General features: G+C 37.7%; 1 protein-coding gene across 1 annotated transcript in view; it reads right to left on the bottom strand.

Annotated features, from left to right (window-relative positions):
• TYR (tyrosinase) overlaps window positions 1-15,450 on the bottom strand; it is a 116,107-nt gene that overhangs the window by 87,494 nt on the left and 13,163 nt on the right. The window contains exon 2 of the mRNA XM_075548702.1: window positions 9,940-10,156. Within this exon, the coding sequence (XP_075404817.1) occupies window positions 9,940-10,156 (217 nt within the window). The remainder of the gene's footprint in view (window positions 1-9,939; window positions 10,157-15,450) is intronic.

Here is a 15,450-nt window from a genome sequence, read left to right as displayed (position 1 = left end):
CTTATGCTATGAGACAGTTGTAAGGTTTTTATTATTGAAAAATGTTACATACCACCTGGAATTCAACAAATAATCATTTAATTACATCATTTCTGTCTCTTATCTGGAAAATTAACATAGACATATTCATTGCTTTTTGGTTCAATATTGCTAGCCTTTTGTATATCAAAGAATTATTTTTATTCCATATCACTCAGAGAGCTATTTGCAAACTGAAAAGGGGCAACTCTTTACACCTTAGTGATTTTTCTGAACAGCAAATGATTTCTATACAAATGGCAAATTATTTTTCTGTCCCCAAGGCAAAGTGAACTTGCACTGAAGAAATGTATATGCCGTGCAATAGCAAGTGTTTTGCAATGTCAAAATCTAATTTCCAAAGTTGGTGCTACAAAAAGACTTCTCATTTTGTTACTCTGTGTATCACAGGGAAATGAATGCTTTGATTCCAACAGTCTTTTATAGAGAATATCCCTGCTATATATATTGGATTATGAAATTACCTGGACCATTTGTTATAACTGGTATCCAGGATACATGAATATCATACTTTGGGTCAGAGAGTATTAGCAACATCAGCATGATAGGATTGCTTACTTGACATATCCATAACGGTCTAGAACCTGATGATCCTTAGTCTCATCTAGGATCAAAATATCCTGAGCAGATAATCTGCATATAGACAATCAGATACAATGTCTAAAGCTACAGTGGAACTTCCATTTTCCTACCTCAGTAGCTCTTCCTCCTTCTGCAGGGATTCATGTGGTCCCATGACTTCCTTGACACCAGTTGGATGTGTCTGGACTTCATCCTGACAAAGAGCCACCTGAATGGGTCCATTCCACATGCTCTGAGCAGTCAGTCACAAGAGAGTGAAAACATCCAGACCTACAAGGTGAGCACTTTATGTCTAAGAAAAATAGATCTGTATGTGTGATCTGTATAGAGTCTGTGAGTGGTGCAGCCTCAGAAACCCTATACAAGGTCAATACAAGTCAGCTTTACCTTGATGGTTCTGGTTGTGTGGCAGCAGAGGAACAGCAGAAAGGAGAAAGACACTCGACAAGATGGATTGATACATGGCTGCAACCATGAACTCAGATTTTGGAATCACGGCCAACGCTGGCTCGGGAGCAAGCAGTCTTCAGTTCTGTTGTTCATGGGGTCATTCTGAGTTGGAAAAAGCTTGATGGCAAGTTGCATAAAGCAAGGGGACTGATGGATATGAACTTTCCTTGGCACTTCCCCCCAAAACTGTAGAGTTACACTAGAAAATAATACAGTTTTGCTAAATGTTATTATTTTAAAATTAAAGAAAAAGTCTTTATAACTACAGTAAAATGTGGGAAATCTCAGATCTGTAGTCCCAGGAGCCCTTTTTGAGGATTTTCAATATCAAACTATTAAAAAATAATAACAATTGAACATGATATCTCTTTTTTGTATTCATATCTGTGCTGATTGTGAAAACCAATAAATATATGGTTGTTCTTCTATTGCCTCAGCACAAATCTCAGAAGTGGCAGAAAAATACTCAGCCATTGTAACTACACACTTGCAATAGAAAATAAAGTAATAAAAGAATGCTAGTTTCACTTAAGAATGCCTTCGATGAAGCAGTAAAAAACTTCAATTGCATTAAATCTATAACACTGAAGATAGTGTATTGAATATTTTATTTGCTAGATTGGGACTTAGCAATATAACATTTCCTCTGTATTCTAAAGCATGCTGGCCTTAAAGCATAGCATTTGGGTCATTGTTCAAGTTGGGAGCTGAACAAATCACGTTTTCTCATAGAATGCTGTTTTCATTTAATGTACAATCAAAGATAGACAATAGTTTTGCCAACCAAGGCATTTTCTTGAAAATGACAAAATGAATATGTCCATTAAAAATTGACAGTGATTTTTGGTCATAATAAAATTTAGGCTTTCAAACAAACTTGGAGATTTGTGAAAACTTGATTCCATCATTGGGATACTGAATGAGTTTTCTGATGATACAGTTGTAACCTTAATAAATGTGATTTAAATATATATATATATAAATGCTTCAAAATTTGGAAAATATGCATAGCTCACCATTATTTTTCAAATGATGCATTATAAAGTCATACTTAAAAACAACTTCCTTTCATAAAGTGTATTTCCTGCCATCTAGTGAACACTGACTCATAGCAACCCTATTGGGTAGCATGCCCCTGTGAGTTTCAGAGATTGTAACTCATTTTGGAAGTAGAAGCCCATCTTTCTCCCAGAGAGGCTGATGGTTTCACATTACAGACCTTGTGGATCAGAGTCTAATTTTAAGGTCTAAACAGATTATTGTATTTTAATAGAAGAACCAGTATTCAATAATGTTCAAAAGTTGTGGTATACAGTTAGATTTGAAAGTGCAACTAGATTTCAAGCAGTGACCACTTGTCAAGTTTAGACTGACAAAGAAAACTCATAATTATCTGAACATTTAAAGAAATATCTTTATCCTTTTTCAATGGAATATCCTCACGGGTCTATATTCTCTTAAATCTTCTCGGTAGAAAAAAAAAGCATATTTTAACAGATAAAGTCAACAACCAATCTAGGAACACAGTGGTCTTCTACTAAGCCAGATACTGAAGAGACTTGCAAAGAGATAAAGAAACGAAATTCTATTTTGCTCATGCTAGGACACTTTGATTTTTATTCCACACCCTGAAGCTTATATGTGTGCCTTTTCCAGAGGAAGCTTTCGATTGTATTTGTTAAGTGAGTAAATCATAATATCTGCCTTATTTATTGACACTGGATGGGCATATTCCTAAAATTTATGCCTAGGAAATATACCTGAATTCTGTACTTATTGCCTGCTCTGTACTTCACTTGCTCATTGCCATTGAGTCGCTGCTGACTCACAGTGACCCTGCAGGACAGGGGAGAACTGCTCCATAAGGTTCTGAAACTGTCACTGTTTATGGGAGTACTCTATACCTAGAAGATATGAATAGATTTTTTCTCCATAAAAATTTTCTAGAACCCTATGATCCATTGCTGAGGAAGGAATTATCCCTCAGCAAGCAAACATCTTCCAAGAAGAGAACTAAAATAATGAAAACTTTAATAAAAATGATCAATCATGGATGAATTTATATCATGAGGGTTAATAACATGTGCTAAGTTATGGGGGAATCTGAAAAGACTATTGAAAAGAGGGAAACATTTCTTGGGTAGGTAGTAAATACTATCTCCCCACAGTCCTAACACATAATTATCAAGTATAGTTTTAAAATGAAAAAGAAGGTGTTAGAAACTATGTTCAGATCTAGTTCTGATTACCTTCAAAGTCTTCTAATCCACTTTAAAGAGCATTGAACCCAAGACTACATGCTGTTTAGAATTGCCAATTGAGGATGATCTTTTTTACCTTCTTTCTTCACTGGAGTTTCCTAGAGTAGTTTTTTAAATCATTTTACTGGGGGCTCCTACAACTCTTATCACCATCCATACATACATCCATTGTCTCAAGCACCTTTATACATAGGTTGCCATCATCATTTTCAAAGCATTTTCTTTCTACTTGAGCCCTTGGTATCAGCTACTAATTTTTCCCCTCCCTACCCGCTCCCCCCTCCCTCATGAACCCTTGATAATTTGCATATTATTATTTTTTCATGTCTCGCACTCTCTGATGTCTTCCCCATCCCCCTTGTCTGTTGTCCATCCCACTGGGAGGGGGTTACATGGAGATAATTGTGATCAGTTTCCCCTTTCTCCCCCCACTTTTCCCTTCCCCTCCTGGTATGGCTACTCTGAATATTGGTCCTAAGGAGTTTATCTGTCTTATATTCCCTGTGTTTCCAGCTCTTATCTGTACCCATGTACATGCTCTGGTCTAGCCAGATTTATAAGGTAGAGTTTAGGTCATGATAGTGGGGGGAATAATGCTTGATAACTGATCTCATGGACACCTCATGATCACACAGACTGGTATGCTTCTTCCATGTAGGCTTTGTTGTTTCTCAGCTAGATGGCTGTTTGTTTATCTTCAAGCCTTTAAGACCCCAGATCCTGTATCTTTTGATAGCCGGGCACCATCAGCTTGCTTCACTATATTTGCTTATGCACCCGCTTTGTAGAATAGTTTTTATCAGTAACTTTGAAGTCATAGCAAAAGTGTCATATGCCTACTTTACTTCCTCCGTTTTATAGTTTAAATGTATTCCCTAAAAATGCTATCTTGATGTCCCTAGCCCTTTTACTTGTGAATGTGAGCCTTTTCTTATGTTAAGGACAGTGCATTGTGATAGGTGGGTCCTAAAACTAATCATTTTTGAGTGGTGTTTTACAGAAAGGGGGAAAGATGGAAAGACAGACACAGAGGGAAAAGGCAACATGTTAGAATCTATGTTTAATTCAAGGAATACCAAGACATACCTGGGCTTTCCAGGAGCTAAAAATGAAAGAGAGTGATTGTATTCTAGAGCAGACAGAGCATAGAGCTGTTTATACACCTACTTTGGATTCCTTGCTTGTGAAACTGAAACAGTAAAGTCCTATTATTTGCAGTCACCTACTTATGTTAACATTGTAATGAAAGCACTACGTAAACAGCACACTGAAAATCCACAACGTTTACACCACTATAGAGAGAAGGAGAACAGTGGAAAGAAAAAAGGTCAATGGCTCATTTAAACATATATAAACATATTGGGCTCACACTCCATTATTTTTAATAGAGGCAACCCTGGCTACATTATTATCATGCATGTTGCTAAAAGTTTATTGAGTATTAAGGGGAAGAAAAATACAAAAATTATAAAGATTCTATTTTTAAATTCTTTCTTGGAAAAAAAATCTGAAAATGTGAGTTTTTGCTTCCAAGATGTCTCAGCAATATTACTAGGTCTAAAGAAATGTGTCTCTTTAAGAATTAAAATGACCCTAATATTCAAACAGTCATCATTTCAAGCAGTCTATTACCACAGTCTAACTAGAGTTTGACAGCCAGCTCAGGGGAATACATTCTAATCCTACCACACTTCTTTTGGAGACAAAATACTAACTGGATTTAGCAGGCTTTTACGGTAATAGAAATTATATTTGATTTGTTTTTCCAAAACTATCACACAATATTAACTCTTAATCAAGAGAAGCATCTATCCTAATAATATTTAAATGTATTACAGACTGATTACCCACAAAACTTTAATCAATAATAAAAACTATCTTATTTCTGATTTTGTAAAAGGCTTTATCTTTTCCTGATGACAAAGGGACATTCAAAGTAAACCCCAAATGTCTCCAGAAATGTTTTCCTGTGTGGAGAACTCGTCTCAAGCCTCTCCACTGCTATTTTAACCAGAAAACACCAATAACTCAGGTTTTCACATAGCTCTCGGGGTGAAAAAGGGGGGATATAGAAGAGGTTGTGTCTTCTGATCTTTAGAAAGGAAGCATCACCTTTAAACCACCTCCTTGCTATTGATACTTATATGGAAAATTTCAACAGAATTTAGAGTTTGAGTCTGTTGTAAGGAGTCTGATCATTTCTGGATAGCTTTAAAAATCCATTTTTAAGGTTAGATGATAAGAAACTAGAATTTCATTTGAGACCTTTTCATGGCTAGGTGGCTTTTCTATTTGAATACTCAAATATACACTGTTCATTTAAAATATCTCTACCAAATTAAAAAAATTTTAATATTTTTTATCCAAGCCACTCAAAGATCTCATTTAACCCTCTATAGTCTGCTCCTCATCAAATCCTAGCAAAAGAAGTGGTGAAGTGTTTGGCAGTAACAGCTATAAATAAAGCAGTGACTACAAAGATAAATTAGATTTGCTACAAGGACAAATATGTCTATTGGAGAAGTTTCTGAATAATTCTCATTATTCTCACTTTTGTGCCTCATTCAGTCAATCACCAAGTACTACTGGATTTATACTCTACGTCTCTCATCTTCATCTGTAGATCAAGATCATTGCCATTGAGTCCATTCAGACTCAAGGTGACTCTATCTAGGATTTCACAGGCTGCAAATCCTTACAGGGTCAGACAGACTCATCTTTCTCCTGAGCAGTAGATGGTAGATTTGAACTGTTGACTTTGGAGTAGCACCTCAGTGCACAGAGTTCTATAAAAGACTCCAGTTTTCTTTAACATATTGATTTGTAGGTCAGTCTATCGGACCTACGTGTCTATTATCATCTGGTGCTGTGCTCAGGGTTGGGACACACCAATAAATTCGAGTTGTTCCTTGTTCCTGTACCTTTCTACTTTTGGGGTTTCAGAACCTTCACATTGTCTCCTCACTCGAGAGAATTTCCCCTTAAATATCTTTAAATTTCTGGAAACTAACTCCAGAAACTTTCTTTTCTACCATATTCTTCCTTTTCATATTTCCACTAAGCGTAGCTTATCATGATCTTTTTTCTCAAGAACCTCTACTTAGTTTCTAAGTTGTCAGAGAAATTAATCTTTGAAAACTGAATTGACAGTAATCACTCCGAGCTTCAAATAATGATGTTGCTGTTTGATGCTCTGTGGTAGGTATCAGGCGATCGCGATCTTAGTACACTGCCCAGTCCTTCATCATACTCATAATCATTGTTATATTTGAGGCCATTTATGTATTAAAAATATTCTATTTTTTCTAACAGAAAAACATAGTCTGAGTGCCTTCTATCCTTACACTAACCCTATAGTTCCTATAGGTATCTTCATTTTATAGGAGGTGGAGCAAAGACAAAGAGCCATTGAGCAGTTGTTCTTGGCAACATATCTAGACAGTGATGTAGCTAGGAGGCAAACTGAGGTGATTTGATAGAGAGGCCACTGCCTTTATCCACTGGACTAAACCGCCAGCACTCTCAGGGATCATCTCACTACGCATTGCACGCTCCTACCCATCCTGACTGTAAAACCGAGGACACCAGTTCTAGCCAGAGATGTGTGCAAAGAAAGATTGCTGTTTGAATTTAACCACCCTCAGGAATTTGAAATGAATTTGCCTTTTGGGGGGTGGGTGGTGGAATGGGGGGTTAGACTAAAAACCGAAACAAAACTCCTTGCCTCTGAGTTGAATATGGCTTCTAGTAACCCTATGGGACAGAGTTTAATTATCTCATAGAGTTTCCAAGGCTGTGTAAATCTCTACAGATCCAGGTTTCCTCATCTTTCTTCCATAAAGTGATATTTTAACTTATTCTAATTTTAAAAATAGGTTTATGTACATATACTCTATATATCTTACAATTTAATAGTTAAATCATATTAAAAAGATTTGTGCAAACATTAATACATTAGTTTTTATTCTTTCTTTCGCTCTTTCCCTCCAATCTTCCCTGCCACACCCATTAAAAATACAACTCTAACACAGTTACTTTCTCTATAGATTGATCAATCTTGGATTTTATATACAGAAAAATTGATCAACCCCGTCACCCCCACAAAACAACAAGAACAAAATAACAAAACAAAATTGAGAAAAACCTCAATTGAAAAGAAAGCAAACAATATTAAGAACTAGAACAAATTTCAAATAGGTCCAAAAAGAGATCAGTTGATAAATTGTCAAATGTTAACCTAACCACATCTGCAAGAATATACTTTCCAATGCACTTGATAGCAAAACTATTCACATCCCTGGTCTATAGCCAGAGGGGATTCAACTAAAGCTAAATCCACGTGGGGATCCTGGAATTGGAGTAGGCGCTCCCACTGTCATCCAAGAACAATGGCAAACCAGTTGTTCCCAATTTTTGGCCCAATACTGTTCCCTCCTCCAGTTTTAGAGTTTATTATTTATCATCCTTGAATCACAGAGGCTGGTGTGCTTCTTCTGAGTGAACTTAGATGACACCTCATGGAAATGGCTGTTTGTTTGATGACAAGCCATTAAGACCCCAGAGGCTATTCTTTCTGCTAACTGGGGACCATCTGCTGTCTTCAGTGCCTGGTACTTTTGAACTTCCAACATCCTGTTTAGCAGCTGTGTGCCTGAACCACTCAATGGCCTGATTAGAACATTTTATAAGTCTTTTTTTTCTTTGCTTTATTTGGGAACATGAAGCCCTTTGCACAACTCATAGATTGAATGTCTCTAGTCTGTATTTCAGCATTGGAATCTAAGGGGAGAGCTGAAATTACATAAATGACTTGAGTAGACAAAAGCCCAATAGTTCTTCCATTGTGGCACTTACTGTGAGATTTCATTCCATGGGAAGTATGTTACAAAAGGTCCAAAATAAAAAGAGAAGCACAAATTTTAAGGTTTAAAAAAAATTCACCTTCCCATGCATTCATGGACATAGCAGAATAGAACAGCTGTCTTCTCTTCTTGCTTCTCTTGTCCTGCTCTTTACTTGAGTAGAACCTATAGGCCAGGCCACTCACATGCATACTGTAGTACAAGTCATTTTACTTAACAGATTCTGAACACCACGACCCCAAGCCCCTAACTAAATGCAGTTTGCCCAATGCATTCTCATGGCATTTTTATAATTTGTGACATGGCTTAAAGGCAGACAGGTTGGGTGTGGATGTCACTTAGAAGGGACAGATGACAGGCTTCTCTTACATTATGTGTTCGTGATTAAAAGCTAGGCCCTGTTGTCTAGTTAGTCAAAAAAAAAAAAAAAAAACATTGGGAGACTGGCCCAAGACTGAAAGAAACTTATTGATGTTTGCTTGCTCATAGTCAAAAAATTATTTTCCATGGTTGCCCTGATATCGGAGTTAGTGCAAAGTATCTATATGTGATTCCTCAAGGTGTAAATTCCAAAATGAAAGGCATATTTTCTCTCGGTATTCTGATCTCAAACAGGGTGCCACTAGCAGAGCCTGAATTGCTGCCAGCCTCCTTGCTGGTGTCACCTTCTAATAAATACCTATTTCTTCCTCTAATTTGGAGTTGTAACAATCCCCCATCCAGGTGAGACAGTAAGCAAAATGGAAATTAAAAAAAAAATCATTCACGTTGAACCTAAAGCCTATCTGCACAGACAAATTGGTTAAAAAATAACTTCCTTGATAACTCATGAGTACACTCAGAGAGAAAGTAACTGATAAATTCCCTAAAAGATGTTTCTTTAGGAACAAATACTGATAAGCCTTCTAGAGAAGTCGTCCGTCAGAAACAACTGGCCAGAATTTCACTAGCAATGTGCCCAGGAGAGAGCCCTTGCTTACCGAACACCCTGGAATGATGGAAATCATGGCAAGGGTTCAAAATTTGTGAGAATGACATACTTTGATGTCACCAGGACTCACTTCCAAATCGAGCAGTCTGGGACTCATGGGTGCCATGCCAAGAGCTAGCCCCAAGGCATAACAAGTTATGAGTATGCATCTCCCAAGGTATTTTCAGATTTTTTAATAATTTCTTTATTCTCACAATTCCTCTAAGAACTCCCTTCTCAACTCTCTTGGAGAAGCTGTCTCCTTTCTTGAGAAGCAGTTTTATCTCCTAGCTATCAAAATAAGTTTACCCATATGTACCTGGTTTACACTAAGGGTTCTATGTCTTCTTAGTAAGGACAAGCAAGGGCCCTTTTAGTTTGCAGGGGGTTGACAAGGGGTGTGCCATGCTCTGTAATACGGTTTCTGCAATAAAAGGCATCTTTCCAGTGATCTACAAGTGTGCCAGATATTTGTCTTTCAATAGCATTTTTTACTGAAAGGAACCACTGCTCTGAAGAGATACCCTGGTTCCAGGCCTGGGATCATGTAGGTATGAGATGAATTATGCCAAAAAGAAAGAAAGTACAAAATGATAAGGATATGAAACAATGACACAACAGTTAATATAATTTACTGAAAAATTATCCATCATCCTATCCATACTTCACATGTCCGTTTTCAATGAGATAATTCTAAATTATCAAATGTCACCGAGCATAGGATTAGAGAGTTTAACAAAATTTCCCAAAGTAAAAGTTAAAGAAAAAGGATTACCTTCCAGTGTGTTCCGAAAGCTCCAATTGGCAGCTTTATCCAAAGAGTCTGAGTCATAGTTTGGTAAATTCAGGCAAAATTCCACCTCAGCTGAGGAGGGCAGCCTCGGGGTCCTGGTTTTGTCGTGGTTTCCTGGATCGCGCAGTAATGGCCCCTCGGATGTTCCATTGCATAACATTTGAAGCCTGTTGTACTCCTCTATCCGGCTGCAGATGATCTGCAGAAGACACCTGCATGTTAGGGACATGGTCATCACCATGAACTTAAGGGGAATGGCGGAGAGGCTGAATTTCTTGAATCCCGTCTTTCATTTCCAATTGACATAATTAATCAATGAGAGAGTAATATTTTTCAGTAAATTGTCAAAAGTAGCAACTTTCTGAGAATATGGGATGGGATACATTGTACAAATTAAAACTTACTTTTTTGTTTGGTATATAAGCTCTTAGAAAAATTGCTTATTTCCCCTAGACCTCAAATGACCAAATTATGATAATAATAAATTCTTCCATAACTGTGGCAAACAATTCAAAAGAAAACTAAACTAACAGATATTTGTTGAACATTTATTATATTTTAAGTACTGCGCTGGGTGCTGAGGCTTAGGAAGAAAATAATAGATTGTCCTTTTTTAATAGTTGAAGGCCATAGCACATGGCATGACTAATCATAAGCCCTCAGTTTTCAGCAATTATGCTATTATTATTATTATTCAGTTAACTTATGTACTGCCAAGAAGTCCCGATGTAATAAGAGTTTAGGACTGGGCTGCTAACAAAAGGTCAGCAGATCACACCTATCAGCGTGTGAAGAGTCCGTTAATATGGTCCTTCTAGCCAGAATTCATTCTGTGATCTATTTAAATTCGAGACTTCTCTATTACAGAATGAAGGTGGAGTTAATTGCCAACTTTAATAAAAGGTGTAAACCAAGCCACATACCCCCCCCCACTCCACTCCAACCCCTTTGGAATCATACTTTAGACCACTTTACCAGAGGATGTGACATAATAAAACCATCCTTCATTTTCTTTCCCAGTATGGTTAGCGAAAAGACAAAAACAACACATTCATTGCCGTCTTTCCTCAGTGTAAGAGCTATCTCGGAGAGAAATCTCACAACCACTGAATGCATCCAACAGCTGTCTGCCTAATGTGGTGGAGGCCGTCGAGACCAGATGCGCCAGAGACCATGGTCAGGAGAGTAGGAGGAGCAAGACTGTGGACACCTGCTCCCCATCCTGCACAACATTGTGAGACTGTGCCACAGAGCAAGAAGTCAGCGGGCTTCCTGGTCCACAGAAGCAGATGCCAAGCGGTCTCGTGTCTGAGAGGCTGAGATGCTGCGAGAGACTTGACTGCTGACTGTGGACCTAGGACTATCCCCTTACTATCACTGATCCTGATATGTAGTTACCAATGAACTATAAACCCACCTAATCATGAGTATTGTCTGTAAGTTCTGGGCAGCCATTGCCATGAATGATGGGACCCAGCACAGAGGGAGAGGGAGGCTTGGTGTCTGTATAAGTAAAGCAGCATGGACCAGGGAGGCCGATCTGACCCCCAGCTCATGGCAAGAAGTCAGCCAGAGAAGGTCAGATATATCCAACCCATGCTGCTTTTTACAGGGGATCTGTGGGAGAAAGACGAAGCTGTCTGCTTTGGTAAAAATGTAAAGTATCTGAAACTCAAAGTAGCAGATAGGGTCACGATCAGCCAGGATAAAACTTGATGGCAATACATTTCCTTTTCCATTTTTATGATGCTAAAGGAAACATGATTTGTGAATTATTTCCCTTTGTGTTTTCTTATGAAATATTAAATTGATAGTGATTACCCTTTTGGAGTTGTATCAGTCAATAAGATTTTCAGACAAGCATTTAGCTAGAACTGATGTGTCTCTTAGCAGAATCACCACATTCAAATGACAAATACTCATGATTTTACAATAAGAATTTTATTTAAATATGTTAGTGCCACAGAGCATTGCTTACTACATTTGCAAATGAGGGAGCTGAGACTCAGAGAAAGTAAGAAACCTCTCATAGTTCTATGTCAAGAGAACAATAGATTTCAAACTGCAACCCAAATCTTCTAGCCCACTTCATAGATGTATCTAGGTTAGCAATGCCCGTATTAACGTTGTTTAACTATTTTGTAGGTTAATATTGAGAAGGGGATTTAAGTCCGTTATGTAGTTTCTGGTTGATTCTGAATGACATGCCTTTGATTTAACACAAAATATGAGGGGCCTCAAAAAGTCACGGAAGATTTCCATTCTCTTTTAATTCTATTTTCCTTGAAATTTTATGCCCTCTCAGATGGTTATAGTTTAGCTAAATTAATTAAGAGCAGATGGAAATGATATTAAACATTTTGGGGGGTGAAATTTAGAGCAATTTATAGCTACTAATATTAAGTAAATACTTATTCATTGGCAAAACTGGAACACGTAATTTAGCAACAAGTCCAAACAGGACCCTGTGCTTTCTTTTTCCATTGAAGTCATTTCTGTTTTGCCCCTGGTGTGGATAGATGTTTAGTCTAATGAGACACCAGTGCAAAGCAATAGGAGACAAGCCAGATGAATGAGACACAGTCTGTCTTGCAGATATCAAATGTGTCCTGACAACTAAATGTGGGATTTGTAACCATTGTGCAATAATCTGCTTCTGTATAGAACCAAGAAAATCCTGGGTGGGGGATGGGGGAGATACTATATCACATGGGGTCACTATGAGTCTGAATTGACTTTCCAGCACCAAACAACAACAATGAAATTGTGTAAAAGAACCTGAATGCCGAAGCTGAATATTGCCAAGATCAACTTTGGAAACAAAGAAAAAGTGGAGCAAATGAAAATGATGGATGGCTTTGAAGGAAGAATTGTTACTAATTACTAGCCTTTTTAATAGAGAAGGCATGTTGGTTCATCTTATCAGTTTTAACAGGGACCAGCCAGAAGAAAAGTAGTTACTTTCTAGTTATGAAAATAACTAATAATAAAATATAACTATTTTCTAGTTATAGAATTAACTGGCTAAATTGCAGCCAAAGTATACATCAACTTACAAATATCTATAAGTGATCCCCCAATGTTCTGTCCAGTATGACTCCCTCTGTCCTCTATGACCTTATATTGAGCAATTTTTCTTTGTTCCTCTATTAAAGCTTTACCTGTTCCCACTCAGATATAGGGCTTTTAGGGAATCTAATTTTAGGGTTTTGTTTAGGGAAAAAAATTTAGGGTTTTTTTTAGGGAACAAAATCTTAGGGACTAATTCATTGGCTCTATTGACCATCTCTTTTGGGATGCTTAATGGAAACAGTGAAGTATTTTAGAGAACATAAGTCAAATGGGTTTGAACTAATTATTTCCCTAGCTACATGTCTGCTGAGTCAACCTGCATTGGCTGGGTCTCCCAACTGAATCTTCTTTCCTCAGCGTCCCTTTCCAAGACCTAGGACCCTCTCCCTCCCCTGGCCTCTCCAGGATGAGGACTAGTAAATGCCAATGCCAGCCTCAAGATGGCACATTATCTTTTTCCGGATTGTATGCGCTCTAATTTTGTTAATACATTCTTCTGAGGTAACCTGAGGTCCCTGGGGGGAATGACAACTGCCTGGTAGTTTGGCAGTTTGATCTGTGTAGTAAGACAACGAAAGAAAGGCCTGGCAATCTGTTTCTGTAACGATTACAGCAGATGGCCCACAGAGCAGTTCTACTCTGTAGCACTCAGAATATCCCCGACATGGGGACCACCTGGGAAATATTAAAAATGGTAGTGTGACCTACCGTGAGCGTGGATTATCTTTCTCCCGAATCTTGGCGGACACCAGTCTCTTAATCCTCTCTCTCACTCCTCCTGTAACAGGCTCTTACTCTACTGGACTGTGCTTTGTTTTATTCTGTGTAATCCCTGGGGCCAAGTCAATTATCTTCAGAGGAAAGAACTCTGGTGATTCAACTTAAAAAATTGATTCCGAAGGATCTGAGTCTACATGCAAAGATTTATGGATCCTTCAAACTATGTTGCTTACACTTTTATTTATATATAAGCCGAAGAGTACTTTCTGGTAAAAATATATGACTGGGTAAATCTATCAGAGCTCTTTCAATAAGTGATTAGAACCATGACATTATAATCTAATTGTCAGCAGTTCCAAAAAAAATTCCCCCCATTTCATAAATTTATTCATTGAGTTTGTGACTTTTACAAGTTAAATGCTGCACCTTAAATCATTGGCATCACAAATTCAATGAAATGGAGTAATGACTGAGATATTGAGGCATAAATCCTAAGCCAAAAGATGAAGTACAGGCAATACCATACTGCCATCACTAAACTGGTCATACTCACAGGCTTCCAGGAGGGCCTGTGATCTCTGAGTGGGTTATCTGCTCCTTGCCCAGCTTAAGCTTTATTAAGTCTCTTCTACTTCAATAGGTCAACGAAGGTGACTCCTTTCACGCTCCTTACAAAATGGCAGGCTCCATGAAAACAATTTCATGGTGCTATTTGTGTTGATTTCTTTACTCTCAGAACTAGAAGACTAGCTAGGACTATACGTTTCAATAAATATTTATGAGATGGATGACAAAATTTCATTAATTTAATAATACAATTTTGTTGTCAATTTGTTAACAAACGAACCAGTAAACCTTCCATTGGAAATGTGTTAAAATGAATTTGTATTTGTTCTGTGGTTGGTTTGTATCAATTTCTGCCATGGACTATACTTCCAAAAATGTGTCATTTTTCTTAAACCTTTAGTGAATTCATACTTGATCCAAGCTCATGAAAATTGTGTCACTGGGTACATTTTGTTTTTCATATTGAATTTTACACAACCACATCGTGGACTTAGAGGATCTGATCTTTAATTCCATGATGAAACAATTGAGCCATAGTATAAAAGAGTAGCACCAAAAGCTAGCAGGATCAGTCGCCTATGTCAGGATGAAGAATTGTGGGGACAGTAAGCAAAATACATAGAGTGGTCATTTAAAAGTGTACAGGCTTTGTGGTCAACTTGTTTTCATCACATCTGAGAATTTTCAAAATGATCTTACACATGCTTTGTCCTAGTGAGCTTGGATCTATAGCAACATATTGCTAGAGCAAATTCAATATTAAAGCAAAGTAAATAATCAAGTAGAAGGAAAAAATGAAACAGGCCAGGATCAGTTGAGGCCCATCCATGATACAATAATCTAATCTAATCTAATGTAATCTAATCTAATCTAATCAGCTACATGATGGGCTTTCTTTGTGAGCAGCCAAGCAGTTGTGGGAAGATTAGGGTGGAATGCCACCCACTTAATCATGCCACAGCTTTTCCTGGAGGGTGTGGTTTAAATAGGAGGGTGTGGCCCACTCCTATTTAAGATGATTCTGTGGGAAAGTTTCTCCTTGCTGGTCTGGATCCTGCATCTGCCATATTGCCTGCCAACTCTGGGGGGGACCATTCAAATTTATCATCTGATCTATGATTGTGGACTTATCTA

This window comes from Tenrec ecaudatus, chromosome 4, assembly GCF_050624435.1.
Source record: "Tenrec ecaudatus isolate mTenEca1 chromosome 4, mTenEca1.hap1, whole genome shotgun sequence".
In the NCBI taxonomy this organism is placed as follows: Eukaryota; Metazoa; Chordata; class Mammalia; order Afrosoricida; family Tenrecidae; genus Tenrec; species Tenrec ecaudatus.
Note: the sequence above shows the minus strand (reverse complement) of the source record. Positions and strands in the feature narration are given on the sequence as shown.